General features: G+C 47.4%; 1 protein-coding gene across 3 annotated transcripts in view; it reads right to left on the bottom strand.

Annotated features, from left to right (window-relative positions):
- Window positions 1-20,108, bottom strand: part of LOC118549992 (uncharacterized) — a 228,818-nt gene that overhangs the window by 84,183 nt on the left and 124,527 nt on the right. For all 3 annotated transcript variants that reach the window (XR_013447005.1, XM_078070416.1, XM_078070417.1), the window contains one exon: window positions 10,840-10,892. Coding sequence is in view for 2 of the 3 variants with exons in the window: in XM_078070416.1 (XP_077926542.1) it covers window positions 10,840-10,892 (53 nt within the window). In the remaining variant the exon portion in view is untranslated. The remainder of the gene's footprint in view (window positions 1-10,839; window positions 10,893-20,108) is intronic.

Below are 20,108 nucleotides of genomic sequence, written 5' to 3'. Positions count from 1 at the left end.
CTGGAGGGCTAAGTCTTCATCCATGGGGCAAGAGGAGGACAGAGAAGAACAAGACGAACCCTCTGCAGGTGACCAACACAAGTACTCAGGCCAAGGAACTAGGACAGAGGCCTGGTTATCAGAACTGGGGCCACAGGGAGTCGCATCTTGGAGTGGGGCCCAAGCATACTGATGGGAATCAGGTCACTAGGTCAGGGCTGGACGAGCGGCAAAGCTCACACGAGGTTAAGCTGCAGAACGTTGGCTCAGACTTTCTAAATCCCTCTTGTCTGTGATCACAACTGGTCCTGGAGACCCAGCCAAGTCTGCACAGGCAGGGAAAGTGTAGGGGTCAAAGGACTTGAAGTGTGAGGAGACAGATGTGAGGGGGCCAATACAGAAGGATGGAGATGTGTGGCTCCTGGGGGGCCAAGGCCTACAACACCCAAACTGCCCTTGTCAAATGGAAGCCCATCCAGAACCAGAGAACCACAAATGGAGTGAGGCTAACCTCCAGGTAAAACAGAATAGCTAAAGAAACTAGGAATGTGTAGGCCGGAAGAGAGAACATTCGGCTCAAGGCAAGAAGTAGATGAATTCAATATTTCAACGCCACATGAAAGGAAGTCTCGATGCATTCTGCCTGTCTAGTCAAACAGAACTGAGCCCACTGGGTGGAATTCCCAGGAAGTTTTTAGTCTCAATAGAAGGAAAGCATTCCTACAGCCTGCCTCTGCAGGCTCCATAAACTCATTCACTTTGTACAGCACTTACTGATTAGGGTACCTACACGGCCTGGTTTGCCCAGCACGGTGCCATCTTATGCTGTGGTATCGGTGCCCATCGGGTCAGCACCCCATTCGCTCTTAAAGAATCCTGATTCGAATAATAAATGACATGGCCCCCTACTCAAATGAGCACTTGCTATGCGCCCGGAGTGAACACCGAAGACACAGCGAACACTCAACCCCTCGCTTTGGTGAGCTCTCAGCCTAGGTAGGAAAAGAGATATGGAAAGAACAAATTAGAATATAACATGGTAAGGGCTGTATAAATAAGAGTGCTAGGGATTGAGACATTCATTTTAGTATCAGGGATGAAAAACAGTTCACAGCTCACTCAATACACGTTCCCTGTTTACTCTTTTAATAAATACATGCTGAACAAGTGCTGTGTGACAGGTGTTATATATGGATAGCACTGATATAATACCGAACAAAACTGAATTCCCTCTTTCCCACATGAAAAGGGTATGGCAAATGTGCTAAACTTATAAAAATGCGCTTTCATTTTTTGAAAAACCTACTTACTGGACAGATTTCTTTACATATATTCGACCAAACCATGCGTTCAGAAACTTCCAATCATTGGTCCTAAACCTGATTGCTAAAGTCCAATAAAATCAAACCCCTTTTCCACATGGCAATTTTTTACACCTATGTCGGCAGCTAATACATTTTCCCCCAGTTTTCTATTTTCCCAGCTAAATATTCCCAGTTCTTTCATTCAGTTTTCCTATGATCTGGATATTGGACTTTTCACCAGTCCGGCTACTTTGTCCTTCTCGATTGTCCATGTCCCTCTGAAAAAGGGAAGCCCAGAACCATCGCCAAGTAGAGGTATGCCCTGGCTGGCGCCCAAAGAGCAGGACCTCTCTGTTTCTCCACGCTCTTCCTCTGGACCAGCCCACCTCTCGCACTGCTGGTCAGGCTGACTGGCTGCTAAGGCAGTATTTGTGTTGATTTCTTTATAATTCATGTCCCCACAACACTATTAGGACTAGCAATATAGCACTGAGTTCCTACTTTATTTCCTCTTGTTAGTTTATGATTCCATAGAGTTCTAGAATGTTAGTGTTCAGGGATATGGCAAATCCTCCAGTCCTGTCCTTAGGTTTTACAGGTGCAGTTACTGAGGCACAAAGAGGTCATAGGAGAGTCTTAAATCACAGCTCATTGCATTCCTGCCTGTCAGGACCCAGATTCCATCCCTCTGCATAGAACCATCAGTGCTATCTATAACTATTTCCTCTCCCTTACCCTTTGAATGCTACAATGAGGAAGGATCTGCCCTCCAGGAAATATCCCTACTCCCAGAATCTTCGATTTTCAACCCATTCTCCAAACTTATAACTAATGCTATGTTTTTGAGAAAATTAACTGCCCTTGTTAAAATGCTGTAAAAGTTCTCCATCCTATAACAGCTAGAGCCCGGCCTCCTAGCATGCCCTAGAAGACCTTTCTAGCCTGTTATTTACTTCTCCCCTGATGCTTCTAACTCTTGTCAATTTGAATGAGAACCATTTCCAAATATGCTGCATCTGTTCAGTACCCTCCGAAATTCTATCTACAGCTCTCTCTTCTTGGACTGCTCTCCCCACTTGGCAAACTCTTAGTTCCCACTTTGTGACTTGCCTTCATGAGAAAGTCTTCCCCCCACCCCCACAAGCCCCCAGCGGTGAGCTCATTGCTCCCTTCACTGCATTTCCTATAACACCTCGTATAGGTGCCATTTGTACCCATAACATATGGTGATGTTTTTACTGTCTCCTGTAAAGAATGACCCCCTTGAGGACAGGTATTACATCTGTCATCTAATAAATATTCAACACCTATTTCATCTCATTTGTTCAACAAATATTAACTGAACCTATTTGATGCTAGGCTCTGGCACATGGGGTGACCAAGATCCGTGAGGTCCTTGCCCTTATACACCTTGCAACAGGGCAGATGTTCACTAAAAACAAGTAAGAACGATGGAGTATAATAAGCACATTAACTGGGGAAGTACTGCGAGCTGTGGGCCCGGAGAAGAGGGGTCCTAATACAGAGTAGGAGTCATGGAAGCTCTCTCTAGAAAAGTCACATTTAAGCCAAGACCCAAGAAGTTATCCAAGGGAAGAGCTCGAGATTGAGTCCAGTTTATCAAGCTTATCTCCTGTCTAAATAGCATTTTCTACCATTTCTTTAAAGTCATTGGTTAAGAACAAGGATGGAGGTCTGTGGAAACTGGCTAGAGATTTTCCATTAACCAATATTATGGAGGATATGCCTATGACTGGGGGTGATGTTCAAAATATTTACCAACAGGTACAACACAGACATCAACCAGTCGGAATGGACACCAGCCAGAGGCAACCAGACTGCCTACTCCCATGCACACAGGCTGAATCCCAGCCCTGGGCAGGAGAATAGAGCCTGCTGTGGATCTCCCCACCTGGAGGGAGGCAGAGATGCAGCTCTAGTCCACCTCCTTTTGTAGAAGGCTTTAATTCTGCATACTGAGGACACCAGGCACATAAGTGGGACTTCACACAGTTATCTCTTAAATGCACACACTGCAAACCAGGCTATGCACCCATGGTCTCCTAGGAGAACGATCTCTTGAGTCAGCTAAAACTGCTGGCTGCTCTTTTCATATCTCCTTTCCCGTTCAATGCTCCTTTAATACCCACAGTAAGTTCAGAAGTGCCCAGGGTCTGCCTTTCTTGCCTGGGGCTTTCTTTGCCCGCCTCCCAGTTGACTGAGGAATTCTAAACATGTGTCTGTGGCTCAGCGAGGCCACTGGGACATCAGGCCATGGGTTGGATTGGGGTCTATATCCTGAGAGGGAGACTGGAGGGGAAACTCCGCCTCAGGTGTCTGCCAAGAAAAAAATGGAAAGAAGGTATCTGTGCCACAGGTATCATTCCAGCCCCTTTCTTTGTAGACTGTGGGCTTTATAAGGGTCTGAAGTAGCAACAAACCTACCTCAGACTTGTAAAATGTACACAGTATGAAGCCATAAGAAAATCACCTCAAGTTTTCCATAGCTTTATAGAAGTAAATGTGTTCGGTGCATAGTAAAGCTCCCTTCGAAGGGTAGAGGTTTCCGCATGTACCCCAGGGCAGAAGGAATGCCTTACGTAACTTTGTCTTTGTTACTTTTCTGTTCACTCAGGGAATGTTTATGGAGTGCCTTCTGCATACAGTACACTTTCTTCACCTCAGAGAGTAAAACTGTGATCCCTAAACTGGGCAGGATCATGAATCAACCTATATTCTGGGAAAATAATGAGTTACTTCCATCACCCTTTACAAATTTGGGGGAAGTCAACTATTTATCACTTCATATTACCAATGGCATTGCTTGGTGTTTATGACCCCCGGTTTTGTTGCTAGACGGGTTTTCATTCAGCACTTGCAGGAGGTTTGTGGCCAATCTGAGATTAAATGGAGTGCTTCCTAAACCTCTCTTCCCAGACTGACCCCACAGCACCATAGTGCTTGTGAGCTGAAGCAGGTGCAACATTGCAGACTGCCCCACAGCCCTCCAAAGACCAGCAGGCCAACTCCCACCCCTCCCTTCTTTTCCGAGGCCCTGGCCAGGTCAGCCTTCCAGGCTCTTGGGTTTCCATGGTACCCAGAGAAGGTTCTGGTTGCTTCCAGGCCGAGGCTATTTGGGAGTGTGCTCAGGGTCGCCTCCAGGAGGTAACTTCTGAACACATACCTTAATGTCTCCCTAGCACTTCCCACTGGCTCTGTCGTCTCAGGCCTAGATCCTTGAATTTTGTGAGCCTCAGTTTCCTCCTCTAAAAGTTATATATATAGCAGCTAGCCCAGAGAGCTGTTGTGAAAATTAATGGGTTTGCGCTATGTGGACTCCACCCTCACCCCTCACTCCACACCACCCCCAGGAGACAGGAGAGCCATGGGACGTGGGGTAAGGTGTAGAGTAACAAATGTACTATCTGCCCAGGTCTCTCTACCAGGAAATCTGGTCACATCACCCGGCAAACTCATCCCAAACACTGTCACTCACTGTCCCAGCCCAACTGGGCATACTGAGTACTTAGTCTCTGTCCAACTTGCTTTGCCAAATAGGTTGACTAATGCTACCAAGGTAGTTTGTGAGTTCTGCCAACTGGCTAATTGTCCCGACATCTCATGTAGAGCTTCAATATATACAGCAGGAAGGAGATTTGTTCTGATTTAAGGAGACGTTGCTGGTGATTCCACGCACCCTCCCCCACTCCACCTCCCTCTCACCCCCCATCCCCACCTTCAGCACTTCTGTGAAACTCTGAAAGCCATTTGAAAAGCCCCACCTTGGACCACTGCACTGAGTGCCCTGAGACTTTCACGGTTCATAACACCCAGAATCTGAGCCCTGAAGGCAGCTGAGAGATAATATAATCAACACCTTCAAAAACCTTCAGCAACAAGAACATTCAAGAGACACAGGCCACACCAGTTTCTTCCGTATAACATACGACTTCTTTTTTATTTTTTCCTGCTTCCTATCTGGACGAATAGAGGGGCCTCCAGCTGTTCTTGTCAGTCAAATCGCCAGTATTTCCTTTCTGGGAATGCGTTTTTCCTGAAGCAGCATTTTAGCACCAGATTAGCACCTGATGCATTAGTGCTTTTTATCACCTAGCAATATTTGCCATCCAAAGGGCTGAGCAACACAGTTACCATTGCTCACTTTACATTTGTTTGCTGCTTTCAGTCCATTGTCTCAGCGCAACCTGCACTTGAACCACACAAAATGGCCCTAAGCAAGAAAGTGAAGCAGTATTAAAGGTCAGAAATTCTTAGTCACTGAGCTCCATCTATCTCTCTTCGCTAGTCTCTGTCCCTCCCTTGCTCCCCCTCCCCCGCCTTTTTTTTTTTTTAAACCCCAGAACCAATTTTTCAAAGAATTTCAGTTCCTGGACACATAGTGAGTGTTCAATAAATATCTGATAATCTGATTTAAAACACTGGACATAAAAGGATATTCCAGAGTGTGGAGGTTCTCGTCACAGAATTTTCGACCTAGCAGGGAACTCGGAAATCACACAGGATGAGCCCTTCATTTTGTAGGTGGGGAAAGGTGAAGGGACCCACCCATGTTCCCAGCCAGCTATTATTATTACTGAGACCTCCTACTTTCAACCCAAACAGCATCATGATTACGAAAACGCTTATTCTCTTGTTCTCTTCAAGGTCCTCATGTTCCAAGTTTCCAACCGAAATATGATGTCGTTCTGCAATCACCTTGACTCTAGAAGTTTGGTTAAGGTTACCTTTTCATTTCAAAGATGGGAAATAAAAAAAGCTGGCAAATAAAAAACTAGAATTCCTTTGTTTGCCCAAGACAGTTCATTCAAGATCTCGCAAACCTGGCTATGTGCCAGAATGATTACCTGGCTGGGTTTCAAAATCATAATTTTTCTACCAAATCCATCTCGGGGCTTGGCAAGACTTGAGACTCTGTCTGTTCCTGGATTGTTCAGGGTTTGTTTGTTTCTGTTTGTTTGTTCTCCCAGGGATTCTGCTACACATCAGGTTTAGAGCCTGCAGATCTAATCAGTGCCCACTCCGTAATCCCACTCACAACATGGACAGCGTGGAGCACGTACTTGAAGATATCTGGGGAGGATGATACTATGGGTGTTCTCCAGGAATCACAGCTATCAAAATACGACTCAAAAGTGGAACCTATGATAATAATAACGTTGCCTCCAAGTCCCACTTGCTCGATCATTGAAGGTAAGTTCACTCTGGTCCCGAGTGCCCTGGCCCCTGGCAAGTGCCCCCAGATACTGCCCTTCCTGGCATGTGAACAGCTGGGGAAGCTGAGCTGCCGGCACTGAAGCCTCGGGCGGCGGCACCAGCAGGCATGAAATCACGAGGCAAGTGTAATTTAAAACCTACATATTTAATTAGACAAACTCTTGTCAACATATAGTTCCAGCACGTTCTCTCTCTTTTGGCTCTAATTCCCTATGACCGCCTTCTTTCCAAGTAATTCCATGAGTTCTGGGAATGTCCAGAACGGCACATGCCCAGGACTGGGACCAATTTATCCTGAGTAATCTGTCAAGCTGCAGTTCATGCTTTTCCACTGGTTTAGGTTACCAAGCAACCTCCTTGTCACCCAGGATAATGACCTGACTCTCACTCCAGGGGACACAACACAACATGGGATCTTGGGCGCAGGAACAGCACCAGCGCAGGACTCACGCCAACCTGCAGGTGAAGCCCAGCTGTGCAGTTGCTCTGGTCACTTGTTTAGCCTTTGTATGTAAAATGGGGATGGGGGAGCAGCTCCCCAGCCGGTTATGATTTGAGATAATGCATCTAAAGCACCAGGTTGTTTTGTTTAGCGTCAGCCTGAGAGCAGAAATGATTTGGCAGCAGGGAGTGAGGTGCAGGAGGGTCACTGACTGCTGGGGCGCTCCGGTCACCATCAAAGTGGACAGAGAGGGAGACCTCCGGGCCCCCTGGCTCTCTCAAGTCCCTCTGGAAAAGTGCAGAAATGCCTCTGCTTTTGTAGCCACAGTGGGATTGGGAAACTTTATGTACCATTTCTGTGAAGCCTTGAGCATACAGGAAGCTTAAAGCTGGCCATGGTAACTGGCCCCAACAAGGGCCCGCGTCAGCCCCAGACTCAGCATCAACAGCTCTCTGAGGCCATGGCCTTCACAGTTGCCTCAGCACTTAGTTTATAAGCTCTGTCCATGACTTGGGGCCAATGCAGCTGGTCCTTTCTCGGCTCCATTGTGGCCACTTCATATGGGGTTTCACCCCTTCCCCCACCCCCACCCCCCACTAAAAAAGGCACCGGTGGGGAGGGTGCAGAGGGAGCATCCAGCCAATCCCATAAATTTGCTCTCAAATATTTTTGCCAGGAAAAGCCAAAAGTTAAAAAGAGGTCCTGGCTACTCAAGCACTCAAAGCTTTTGTATTTGAGGAGGGGCTGGCTGATTTGGAGGATTTAAGAACAAACTGGAAACCAGAGCAGGGACTCCTAATGCAGAATTTACTGACAGCTTTTTGTGACCAGGGGCCTACCGACCTCAATTAATGGTTTCAGGATCCTCTTGGAGAAGAAGGGGGCAGGGGAAGTGTTCTCTTTGTAAGCTTGGTGATAATGAAAGCTGTCCAGGTAGCTCAAAGAACTAGTCCTGGCCACCAAAAGGCAAGGGGCCCCTCCAGTAAGAGGTGGAGACAATTTCTTACAGCCCTAGGAACCAGGAGAGGGCAAGCAGGACACAAGGAAATAAAATACAGTCCTCCCTGGAAGCCAAGCAGACAGGAGAGCACCCCCAACACCCAGAATGAAGCCTCTGGTGAGACCCCCTGAGGACTTCATGCTCTTTTGCAAAAAGCCCTCTCCCAAAGGGGTGCCTGGTCTCACCTTTCTGAGAATCTGTGCTGTCAGAGCTACAAGGAGCCCGGTTCCAGGACGTGGACATTTATAAACATATTTACTCTGAATCCGTAGAGTAGTCGGCAGGGCGGGGAGCGGGGAGGGCAGTGCTGACTGCATGTGTGCAGCTCACACGTGCTGAGTGACAGCACAGGCCCCTCATTGAATCCCAGCCTGCCAGAGCACACGCGCTGTTCCATCCAGCCCCGTAAGCCCAGTAGCGGCCAGGGGTTTGGTTGGGCTTTCATTCGGCACTGGGTGGCTGGTGTCAGAATAAAGCAGAAAGAGCCCGGGCTCAGAGTCCAGAAGCCTGCCCAGGATTTGGCTCCAGCTCCACGGACCGATTTGCTGCCCAACCTTAAGGAAGTCCTAAACCTCTCTCTGCAGTCTCTGCATCTGTCAACTCTTGATTCGTTTTGTAAAGATATTACAAGAAGCTTCTGATCTCCCAGTGACCTAGTCCAAAGTGTGATCTGGACCCCTCACATCAGAGCCATTAAAAGTGCAGATCCCTGGGCCCAGCCAAGACCAACTGAAAGAGAATTTCTGGAGAAAGAACTAAGAAATCTGCCTTTTAACAAAGTCTCGGGTGATTCTCATGTGCCCTCAACAGTGAAAGTCACTGACTTAGAGGAGGAGTTCAAACTCCTTCGTGTGGAGCGAGGGCCTTTACAGTCTGCCTTTTGAGGACCATTCCCAGCATCCTCTCTGCTTCGACACCACTGGCTGACGTTCAGATCCACACACGGAGGCCAGGCACTGGGCTAATTAAATGCATCCACTGAACCCCCAGAGCAGTTCTACGAACAAGTACTATTATCCTCCCCATTTTACAAATGAGGAGACTGAGGTTTACAGAGGCTCAGTCATGTGACCAAGATCACACAGGAAGCATGATGATGAGGTCAGAATCCCATTTCCATCTATGGGACTGTAGAGTTCTCTCTCTTAACTACCCCCAATATACCACATTGTGTATTCCCTCAAACACGCCTGTGTGCCCCTGCTCAGGGTGGCCCCTTGGCCTCATATGCCTCACAAGACTCTTATCCTCTGCAAATATATAGAACTCAAATTTTTTACCTGCCCCCCCGCCAAAAAAACTTCTGTGCATTAGCTACCCCTCCTTTGTGCTTGGACACTCTCTTTTCATATCTCTACTCCAACACTGTCCAAATTGTTTTGTGATTATTTGTGTTCCAGCCTCCTCTGAGATGCAGAGGATTTTTAAGGCAGTCAGACTATTCTGAATGGTACTGCAATGGTGGATACATGTCATTATATATTTGCCCAAACCCATAGAATGTACACCACCAAGAGTGAATCCTAATGCAAACTGCGGCCTTCGGGGGATTATGGAGTGTCCATCTAGGTTCATCAATTATAACAAATGTGCTACTCTGATGGGGGATAGTGAGGGTGGGGAAGCTGTGCATGGGTGCAGTCTGGGGATATACGGGAATTCTGCCGTGAACCTAAAACTGCTCTAAACAACAAAGTCTATTTGTATTTTTAAGAATTATAGGACTCTGGGGCGCCTGGGTGGCTCAATCATTAAACGTCTGCATTCGGCTCAGGTCATGAGCCCAAGGTCCTGGGATGGAGCCCCGCATCATCATCGGGGGGTTCCCTGATCAGCGGGAAGCCTGCTAATCCCTCTCCCACTTCCCCCTGCTTGTGTTCCTTCTCTTGCTGTCTCTCTCTCTCTGTCAAATAAATAATAAAAATAATAAAATCTTTAAAAAAAAAAAAAGAATTCTAGGACTCTGTTATCCATCCCTCTAACCACACACCACAGCATACAGAAGAGGCTAAATAAAAGCACGTTGACTGAAATGGACAGCCCTTTCCCAAAGGCCTGAGGAAAACAGATCTGAGGAACTGCCTCAGCCATGACGAGAGACAAGGAAGAGATTATGTGAACGGGTCAAGTGATGGAAACTTCAGAGGAAGCCTCAAAAGGACGGATGAGAGACTGGGCAAGGTGTCATGGGTCCCGACAACAGGCTGGAGAATGGGGCCCATTCTGCAAAGCAGAGGCTGCGAGGGGGCAGAATGGAGGAGCCAGAGTGAAGAAGACGAGAAGGGGCCATGGGGTGGAGGCAAACCGAAACGTCCAGAAGTGCTTTGCCTGCAAGCGCTCCTGAGCCCCAACCATTCCAGAAGGCAAGCAGGGCCTTTAGAAGGGAAAAAGAAGACCCACACAGTCAGTGCCCAAGGGCGAGAAGGCAGATTCTAGGAGCATCGGGGGACCATTCATCATCCAAAATGAAATGCAAGGGAAAACATCAGCAAGTGGAATTATGCTGCAAGAACCCCGACTAGAATGTCATGGGGAACGAGTCCAAGAGACGTTTTAACAACAATCCTGATGCCAGGGATCAAAGAGTATGACATAAGCTTTAGAAGTGGAGCAATTAATGACGTGTTTTGTATGTTAAATCTGGAAGGAAAAAGAAACGCGTACTACCAGCTGTGTGGTAATGCCACGGAGTAGACCAAGGAGGAAAATAAACAGAGATTTAGAAACAAAATGGCTGCCCAAGAGACCTTGAGCTCTTATATGTTGGTTGAGTGAGAGGTTAGGAAGATCACTCCATCATTCTACCAATGCCTGCCCACAATGTAGATCAGATTTGGCATTTGACACCCTTCGGTTGAAAACCCAGCTCTTCCACTTACCGGGTCTGTGAACATGGGTAACTTTCTCGATCTCTGAGGCTCCGTTTCTTTATCTGTGAAAAGGAGAGAGTAGATAAGGCTTGTTGATAGGATTAAAGGAGACAAAGTATATTTAGCGCTTTAGAATAGTGGCTGGCAAAAAGGTTCTATAAATGATGGCAGTGGTGGTGGTGTCATGGCTGCTCCTATGTGATTTTATGACGATACCCTTTGCATGTACCCTTGCCCTATTCCTCCAAGTAGATTTTTACCCCCAAAAGGAATCCTGCAAGTTTTTCAGATTTGCCCAACTGAAACAAGGCCAGAATCTGCCTTTTCTTCAGAGCTGTCTGTGTGCAAGACAGTGTGCAGAGCCTGATTAAGATGCTCAAGACAGGGTTCCTAGCCTGCGGTCACTTCCATTCTAGCGCCAGAAAGGAATTGGCAGACCTCGCTGTGGCCCAAGGCAGAGCTGAAGAAGTGCCACAGGAGCATCACAACCAATGAGCCGGGATGAGAGGAGGGCACAGTCACTCACGGCTGGCATCATGGAAGAAGGGGCAATTTGCCAGGCAGAGTCCTAATGAAGTGACCGAGTGGATCCCAGAGACGCGGAGCCATGCACATCCCTCATAAATCACATTTTAAGGACAACTGCAGATGGCCATGCTTTGTATAAAGAACTCTGGTCTGGTACAACTGGTCCAAAAGAAAGAGCCTGCTGCCCAGCCGGGGGAGAAGAGCTGGACGGAGCCGATCGGATGTGGTGCAGGGGGATAGGAGCCGGGGTCTGTGGCAAGACTGAGCCAGAAACAGGGAGTCAGACAGACTCTGCAACGCAGGCAGGATGCAGAGTTGGGGCCAAGGCTAACTTTTGTTATGAGAGAGTCAAAACTGGAAATTAAGCTAGGAGAGTAGTACAAATGTGATGAGAGGAAAATCACGCATTTCTTAAGAGTGAGAGAGAAGAACTGAGAAAGAAGGACAGACAGGAAGACAAATGGAAGGAGAGACTGACCAACAGATAGAGAGGGACTAACAGGCAGACTGGCCAACAGACACAGAGATGGACAGAGACAGAACAAGCCGGACTGGCTGACTTTCCCTTCTTGGGTCGCGTGAGTAGGGGACACACAGCTGCAGAGTGGGGCAGCAGATCCCTGAGAAGGTGGGGCAGGGGCTGGGCATGCCGTAGAGGGGAGACAGGATGGGAAGAGAGGGGGGCCAAGGCAGTCAGAGCTCTCCTTGAAACTTCTCAACATTTTCTTGAACATAATTAGAGAAGCAACTCATACTCCGGCCCATGAGTCCTCAGCAAAGAACTGTCCCATTCATTGCATTCTGTAACAAGACAAAAAGCTTTATTGGCATTCTGGTAAGAAAGCTGGGATCAGGATATAAATCTCCCAAATGGGACGAGGGTTTTTTTAGGGCAGTCATTCAGCCGAGGCAGGACCGTGGCTGATGTCACCACCCCAGTGTGAACAGCGAGCGAGCCCTGGCCTCTTCTCCTGCCTTGGCCGAAAACGAGCTCTCTGATCTTGAGCAATTGACTTAACCTATCTGGACATCTGTTTGTAAATCCACAAAATAAGGAGATTGAACTGAATGTCTTTCAAGCTTGCCTGCAGTACTGCTAACATCCTAGATCCTGTGGTTCCACAAACACCCCATTATTTATACATCAGACTTTTTCGCAACACCTAAATAGTATTGCCAACTATGTCAATAATATTTTATTTATTATATTACTATGAAGTGAATAGGTTATTTATTTCCTCCCAGTACAACTTGTACTTGAATACAATTTCAACATGCATGCTAAATCTCTCCTCCTATGAACTCCCAAGCATTTAAATCGAGACACCTCTTAGTGTACTTACCCCATTCTGCTTTAGGCTATGATTATTCAGGAAAATGCCTTATTGTCCATTCCTAGATGTTAAGCTCCCCAGATGCTCCCTGGAAACCCAGCGGCAAAGAGAAAAGAACGGAGCTACCGGGGTGGCTTTCGTCTTTGCAAGCCCAAGAACCCAGGACGATACATTGCACAAAACTGACGTTCAGTGCGTGTTTGTGGAACAAACATATAGTTGGAGAGAATGCAAAACTTAAAAGGAATTCATCAAATGAGCCTAATTAAGTCTCCATCCTTTGCTCTTCCCCTAACACACCCGGAGGGCTAACCTAACACCTTTGCCTGGAGCTAATAAACATTGACCCCACTTAATTGCAAATGGCCCCTAGCCTCAGTGCTGCTGATGAGTTTGGGAAGAGCACAGAATACAGACAGGAGAAATCATTGCTGAGCGAGTCACTGGGGAAAGAGGCAGCTGGAATCCCCAGTCATCGAACTTGTTTGCAAGATGCCCACAGTGACACAAAAGGTAACATTATATGGAGGTGAAGGAACCAGACAGTGTCAGATTTGCTGGCAAAGCATTTTCTCAATCTTGAAAGTGAGAATGAGGGGGGAAAGGGGAAGGGGAGAAGAAACTATCATGGGTCTTCTCTAGGCAAAGGCCCCTCAAGCCATATTTTCTACTCATCCTGCAAGAAAGTTTAGATGCGGACCCAGTGGTTCTATTTCAGCAAGATCTCCTCGGTCTTCTTAATGTCCAGCAGCTCTCCTGAGCCCTGTGTCCTCTGCCTCTTTCCCAATTCCCAAGGAAAGTGCAGCCCTCCCCCAACTCCCCAACACAAGCTCTGGGTCCCTGTTAATAATCCACTTCTAAGTGGCGCTCTAACCACCACACCTCCGCACCCCGCCTACCTCCAGTCCTCACTCCCCTACCCAGCCTGGCCACAGGACACTGGCCTCCTCTGTCACCCAGGTGGCCCCTGCACAGGCGCGCGGGTCACCGGCCCTCACCTCTGGCCATCGGCTCACACTTCCTGTTTCTCCCAGTCCACCTCAGCCGCCCTCCACTGTGCTCTCACATTCCAGACACTTTTTCCCCCTCCCTCATTCCCTTCTTCTCCCATTACTAATGTCTATTCTAGAAACTTGCTCAGTTAGGACTGGACTCGCCAGTAATTGAGGGCATCTTGCACCACCCGAGTCTTGATTTTGTGAGCTAAAATTTCTGTTGGTGTTAACTTGCTAGCTCTTTTATTTTACTTTCCTCCGATGTTGATTCTCATTCCTGAGTTCACACTTTGGAGGAAGGAGGGAAGTTCACTCGATTGAGATTGGACAGAACCATAGGGATGGCCGCAGAGGGCCCTGAACCTGCCACTGCTGGCCAGAACGCACCCCATCTCCAGGCCGCGGTGGGCTCAGGGCCCAGGGCGGCAGCTAGCTTCTTCGCCAGCAACTGCCCTCCACAGCCTTCAAGGCCGCCGCTTTCGGACTGAAAACCCCCGTGGCTAAGTCTCTTGGAGGAGCAGGAAATGAGAGGCTGTTAACGAGCTGGACCTCTGTGAGTCGTGCCAAGAATTCTCCGCCCCACCGTCACAGAATGCTGAAACGGGCTGAAAGGGCCAGTCTTCCAAAAGAGTTAACCGGAGGCCCCATCACCAGGCTGTTAATGCCTCCGGCTCCGCGAGCTGACAGAAACAGGACGTTCTAAAATGGCTCCACCCTTGAACCACAACTCATCAATCACAGCACGGAACATCGAGCTTCGGGTTCCGACTGGCTCCTGCGAACTCCCTCTCTCACCTCTCTGCCAGGCTCCAGTTTTGTCACCAGGCTCTCTACTTCACTCTCCGGAAACAGGAGCCACGTTGGGCTTTCACGTCCTGCGTCCTGCGCCTCCGTGCGTCGCACACGTTGGCACGCACGCACGGCGCAGAGCGCGCCCCGGCTCACGAACACCAGCGTGAGCGCCCGGGATTGGCCCCTGCTTGTGCACCAGTCCTGATACCTGCCATATGGTCGGGTTGCCGCGCAGGTTGTCTCTAAAACATCTGGCCAGTTGTTTACCTCCCCAGCTGTGCTGCAGTTGGCACGTCCCTGTCCTCGGCTCCCTTCAGCCTCCCAGGAAAAGAAGCGCAGCCTCTTGCCTGGCCTTTCTTCCTTGGCCGGGCGGAAATCAGTTTGCCACCGCCTTGCTTTGGCTGCTCTGACCCGGCCCGCCCCGCTGCCCCCTCAGCTCCTCTATCGGTCGTCCCTGGGTGTGCGGCCACAGCCCTCTCTGTTCTGACCCCTTCCATTTACACAGCCGGCCGCCTCTTCCCTTACCTCCTCGGGGCTCCTCCTGGATCTCCGTGCACAAATGTCCTGCCATCTCGTTACCTTTGGCCCACAGGTGTAGTCATCGCCCCACTTTACGCCACGTGCAATCACCTGGCTTCTTGCTCACCTGGTGGCTTTCTCGCCCTCTGGCTTTCCTGCCAAGTCTTTCTTCCCAAGAGCTGCCTTAGGGCCAGGAACACTTAACACACCGCCCAGAGTTCCTCTGACAGGTACAGGGCCAGACTTCTAATCAGATAGTTTATATTGCAGTCCGATGACCCCCAAATTCCGAATTACCTTCCTGGCTGACAAGGAGAGCTCCCCACGCGATCCTCACGGATCCACGTTTTTCTCTTGCAGACATCCACTCCTTTCCTGCCACCCCGATCCTAATTCCTCCAACTTACTTCCTTCAGTAAGGTCATATTTACCTTCTAAGTCAGAACCCAGAATTTTCAGGTAATTTCCAGGACTAAAGCAATCTGTTCGTTGCCATATATTGTCTCCTCTTCGATTCCAGCGGCTGCTGGCGGTGCCCACCTAAGTCCCATCCTTGCCCTCCCTGCACGCGGGCACACAGTGATGAGGGTGACAGCTAACACTGAGCAACGCCTGTGTGTCAGGTACTGCTCCAGGCACTTTGCACAGAAGATTCCCCAGGTCTGCCCCCTGCATCTTATTTCAGTTTCCTTAAACTCCTACTTACCTGAGGAAAGCCACCAAAGTGGGCAGAGGAGAGAAAGAAGAAGCATTAAAATAACCAGTGGGAACAATGTAAACATCTCTAGATGTCCTGATTAGGCATGCTTTATGTTCTTTCTCCCTTTATGTCGAATTCCCATTCATTCCTGCCTATACCTCCTCGGTCCTGACCATGTGACCTTGTTTTTAACTTAAAGAAGCACTCTTTCATTTTTTCAAACTGCACGTTTTTATAGAGATCTCTGCATTTCCAATGGTAAATCAAGAGAACACAGATTTGGAATAAGAGTGATACATATTTTTAAGTCCTGCCTCTGCCCATTTCTAGCTTTGTGATTCTGGGTATGTTTCTTTTTTCTTTTTTCCTTTTTTTTTCTGGGTATGTTTCTTAATGCTGCTGAACCTCAGTTGACTCATTTATAAAATGCAATTAGTAGAGACCTTGCAGATTTTTTTAAATTGCAATAAGCAATGTGTGCAAAGTACTTATCACAGTGCCCAGCACCTTGTAGATGCTATGCAAATAGCCCCTCATTTTCTAAAAATACTTATACTGTCTCAGTGCAGTGGGTGGATATGAAAGGCAGATTTCTCTGCTGTCATATCTTCTTTTCTTAGTGCAAGGTCTCTCCCAGAAACCAAGGGAAATCTCCCACATGACATACAAAAAAAGAAATCACCTTGTCACAGCATAGCAGAGGGCAGCTTTAATAAGAAACTAACAAATGTTATATATTCTGCCCCAGGCAAATTGTAGGCCTAAAGGCTTACCCTCTGCCCCACTTCCCCAGCATCCCTCAGTGGCTGACTTTGGGATCTTTAATAGGATTTGTCTTCTGGGTTGCTCACCAGGTTCAATGTCTTCTTGACCCCAGAAAAATGCAAGAATGCTCCCTGGGCACTTGAGAAAACGAGTTCTAGAGCAGTGATCTCCAAATGTGATCGATGGACCAACGGCATCAACACCATCTGGGAGCTTGTTAGAAATGCACATTCTCAGGCCCTATGCTAGACTCACTAAATCAGAAATTCTGGGGGTGGGGCCCCAGCAAACTATGTTTTAACACTACTTCAGGGTGATTTTGATGAAGATTCAGGCTTGAGAACTAGTGGGTGAGATAGTAACATGGGGATTTCTTCCTAACAGAATCAGTGGGGGAAGTTCCAACAATATGGCAGATTAACGACTGCGACCTCTCAAGACACACCTTCAGCTGCCTCTGCATGCAAGGCTGCTCATCAAGGAAGGTGTCCCTGTGCCTCATCACAGAGAAGCATCATCCCCCTGCCAGCCTCACCAGCACCACTCCCTGCTGCTCGTCTAGACAAGACCAGCTTGACTGCAGACAGGTACCTGAGAGCCTAGCCCAGGTGCACCTGCTGTTGCTCAAACACAAGGTTTGCTATCTCTTCTCCCAGCCACCACCTTCCTCACCCTGAGACTGGCCAAGCACCTCCCAGCTCCTGCTCACTGTCATTCAGCACCGAGTGGAACAGATACATTAAAGATGCTGTCAGTGACCACACCGGCCACCCACTCTCCCGAGTGAAACTGTGCCTTCTACAGCCCCAGGAGCCAGATCGACCAGACAGCTGGGCTACAATTCTCTCAAATCAGCACGAAGCAGGGGAGAACCAGAGTTCAGAACTGTAGCTATAATTAATAACCCAAAGGATGCATTCCCATCTCCCTCATCCCTCCATAGAAAATGTTCCTCATCAACACTGGGGATGACCTTTCACCCCAAATCCAATGGACTCACCTGTCAGTAGCCCCACATTGCCTTCTGTCTCAAACCTAAACTCCATACATGCCCTGTCCCCCCGCCCCCATTGCCCCCAACGTCACTGCCCACTGTTTCACCCTATATGCCAGTCGGGAGAAAACTCACCGTCCATGTTTCAAATTAGCCAGTAGGCATCTCAGAAGGCCACAGGTTTGACTGGAAAGGAAGTTATAAGGCTGGCCTAAGACAACATGAGGGAATTGTTGGAATGATTCTGTTACCAGAGTTTTTTTTAATCAGGAAATTTGAAAACTAAAAACGGTGGAATTGACAATATAGCTGAGAGGGAATGTGGCCACCTTTTATTTCCTAACTTCTTCATTTCCCACTAAGAACCTCTGCCTTAGCCCTCTTTCTCCTCAGCTTTTGCTTCAGTTCTGTGAGCCACCAGTATCTTTCCAATTAATTAATTAAGGGGCCCCAAGTAGGTTTCTCTTGCCTGCAAAGAATGGACACCCCATCATCAGAACCCTGCTCAGCTCCCAGCTCCTCCAGAAAGCCCATCTTAGATTCCCTCACCGAGCTCCTTCATCCCTCCTTTGGATACCACTTATAGTCCTTCACCAACGTAGCTCTATATTCTTGTACCTTACATGCATGACGATGTGGCATCCAGGGGACCTGCATTTGAACACTGCCCCCACCACTATTTAACTCTGCCACTGGGGAACATTATTTAACGTCCTCTCTGAACTTCAGTTTTCTGGGGATAATATATTATTAGGAAGAATAAACAAGCAGCAAATGTAAGAAGCCCAGTATACTCTCTCTGCCAGCTACTGGGTACATAACCAGTGCTCCCATCTTCCCTGTCCCCTTGATAACCTCTTTCCAGTTTGATTGTTCTTCTTGGCTTATACCTCTGTATCTAATTGCCTAGTACTTATACTTTGTCTGTAATGTCGTCTGCTGATCATCTCTTGATCCCAGCCATTCTCTGTGGAAGCTTCGGAATCTGGTTTAAGCTGCAGGAGCACTTTTAAGTTCTATAATTACAGTATTATTGACTATAATTTTATTTGCTATGAGTTGTATTTGGAGCAAATGTTTCTAACTATATTTTTAAAAGCTTTGTTTTGGTTGCTATTCTATTAATATGCAGCTCCAGAAAAGCTAAGAACTGGAAGGAGAAAACTATAAGACATCGGAAGCGGGATAAAATTCTATCCAAGTGTTTAATCACCCTTGGAGTCATGTTATTCTTAATGATGATCTAAATTTGTCTTGCTACAATTTATTCTTGTTTTCTATCACACTCTACATTTTGCATAATATACTTGGAGATAGACTCTGAACCACTTTTAAGCTTTTACCTACAGCTTTTTTACACTTTTCTCATATTGGCTCACATTTATCAAAGGATAGCTGTATACCAAGCACTATGCTAAGCACTTTGCACAGGTCTTTCCATTTAATTCTTATAATCATTCTGAGTATCCCCTATGTGTCCTATATAAGCATTATTATTATGTCCATTTTATGAATGAGCAGATCTTAAGGAAGTCGTGCCACTTGCCCAGGGTCACCAAGCAAGTAACAGATGATGCCTCCGTGTGAACCTGGGTGGTCTGACACCAGGGCCCATACTGCCTCAGAGATTCTAGTTCCTCAATTTTTAAGGATTTAATGATTTGATTGGCCTTTCTCCCATTTCTCTTCATCCATCTTAACAACTGTTCACCAATACTGATGAGAACTATCTGGATGCTAAAAATGGGAAAAAGATCTTAGGGTCCAAGTGGACCATGTTCACAGCACAGAAGAGCTACTGGAGAGGCATTAAAAAGAGTTTGACTTAACGTAACTAAATACTCACCGGAATTATTGGACAAAGACTGTGGCATCAAAAACCTCAAGCTAAAGCCTGACACCAAAGAACCACTGCTAGTAATTTAATACTAACTCTGACTTGATGAGCACCTACAGTGTGCTAGGTCTTTTCTAGCACCAGGTGTCCTGCAGGAAGGCTCTTGCAGACGAGGAAATGGGAATTTGAAGAGATTAAGTGACTTGTCCACAGCCACCCAGGGCAGATCTGGTATCTGTTTTATTTGGGCCTCTAGTTTAGCTCGCAGCCTGTGCTCTTTCCCTATGGTCATCTTCGTAGCTGAAGGTTTCTGGCCACGCATTCTTCAGAACCCAGTACAAAGGATGGTCATGACAACAGTCCTTGCCTACCCCAGGGGGCTGGTGGGAGTACAGTGTGCATAGTCTCTTCCCATGGTAAAAGGAATTAATTCATGCCACATCTACCCACCCACACATCAGCCTTATACTCTTTTACCCACACTTATTTGGTGAGTGGACACCATAATGTTAACACCTTACATTCATAGAAGGCTTTGCAGGTCATGGAGGCATTTTCAATATGAAGCTCAGGTGAGCTTGGTAAATTAGTGAAAGCCTCCTAATTCCTAATCTAGTATTCTTCGCATTTTGCCTTGCTATCTCTAGCCAAAAATGTGCTGTCTGAAGAAAAACAATAAAATAAAATAGTGTTGCAGTGGGTATTTGTGGAAATAAATTAAGATTTAATTTCTCCTATACCAACCTAGGATGCTTTTTAGTCTTTTTACACTATGGTAAAGGGACAATCTACAAAGTATTTCCTTAGAGTTACA

This window comes from Halichoerus grypus, chromosome 4 (genome assembly GCF_964656455.1).
Source record: "Halichoerus grypus chromosome 4, mHalGry1.hap1.1, whole genome shotgun sequence".
NCBI lineage: Eukaryota > Metazoa > Chordata > Mammalia > Carnivora > Phocidae > Halichoerus > Halichoerus grypus.
Note: the sequence above shows the minus strand (reverse complement) of the source record. Positions and strands in the feature narration are given on the sequence as shown.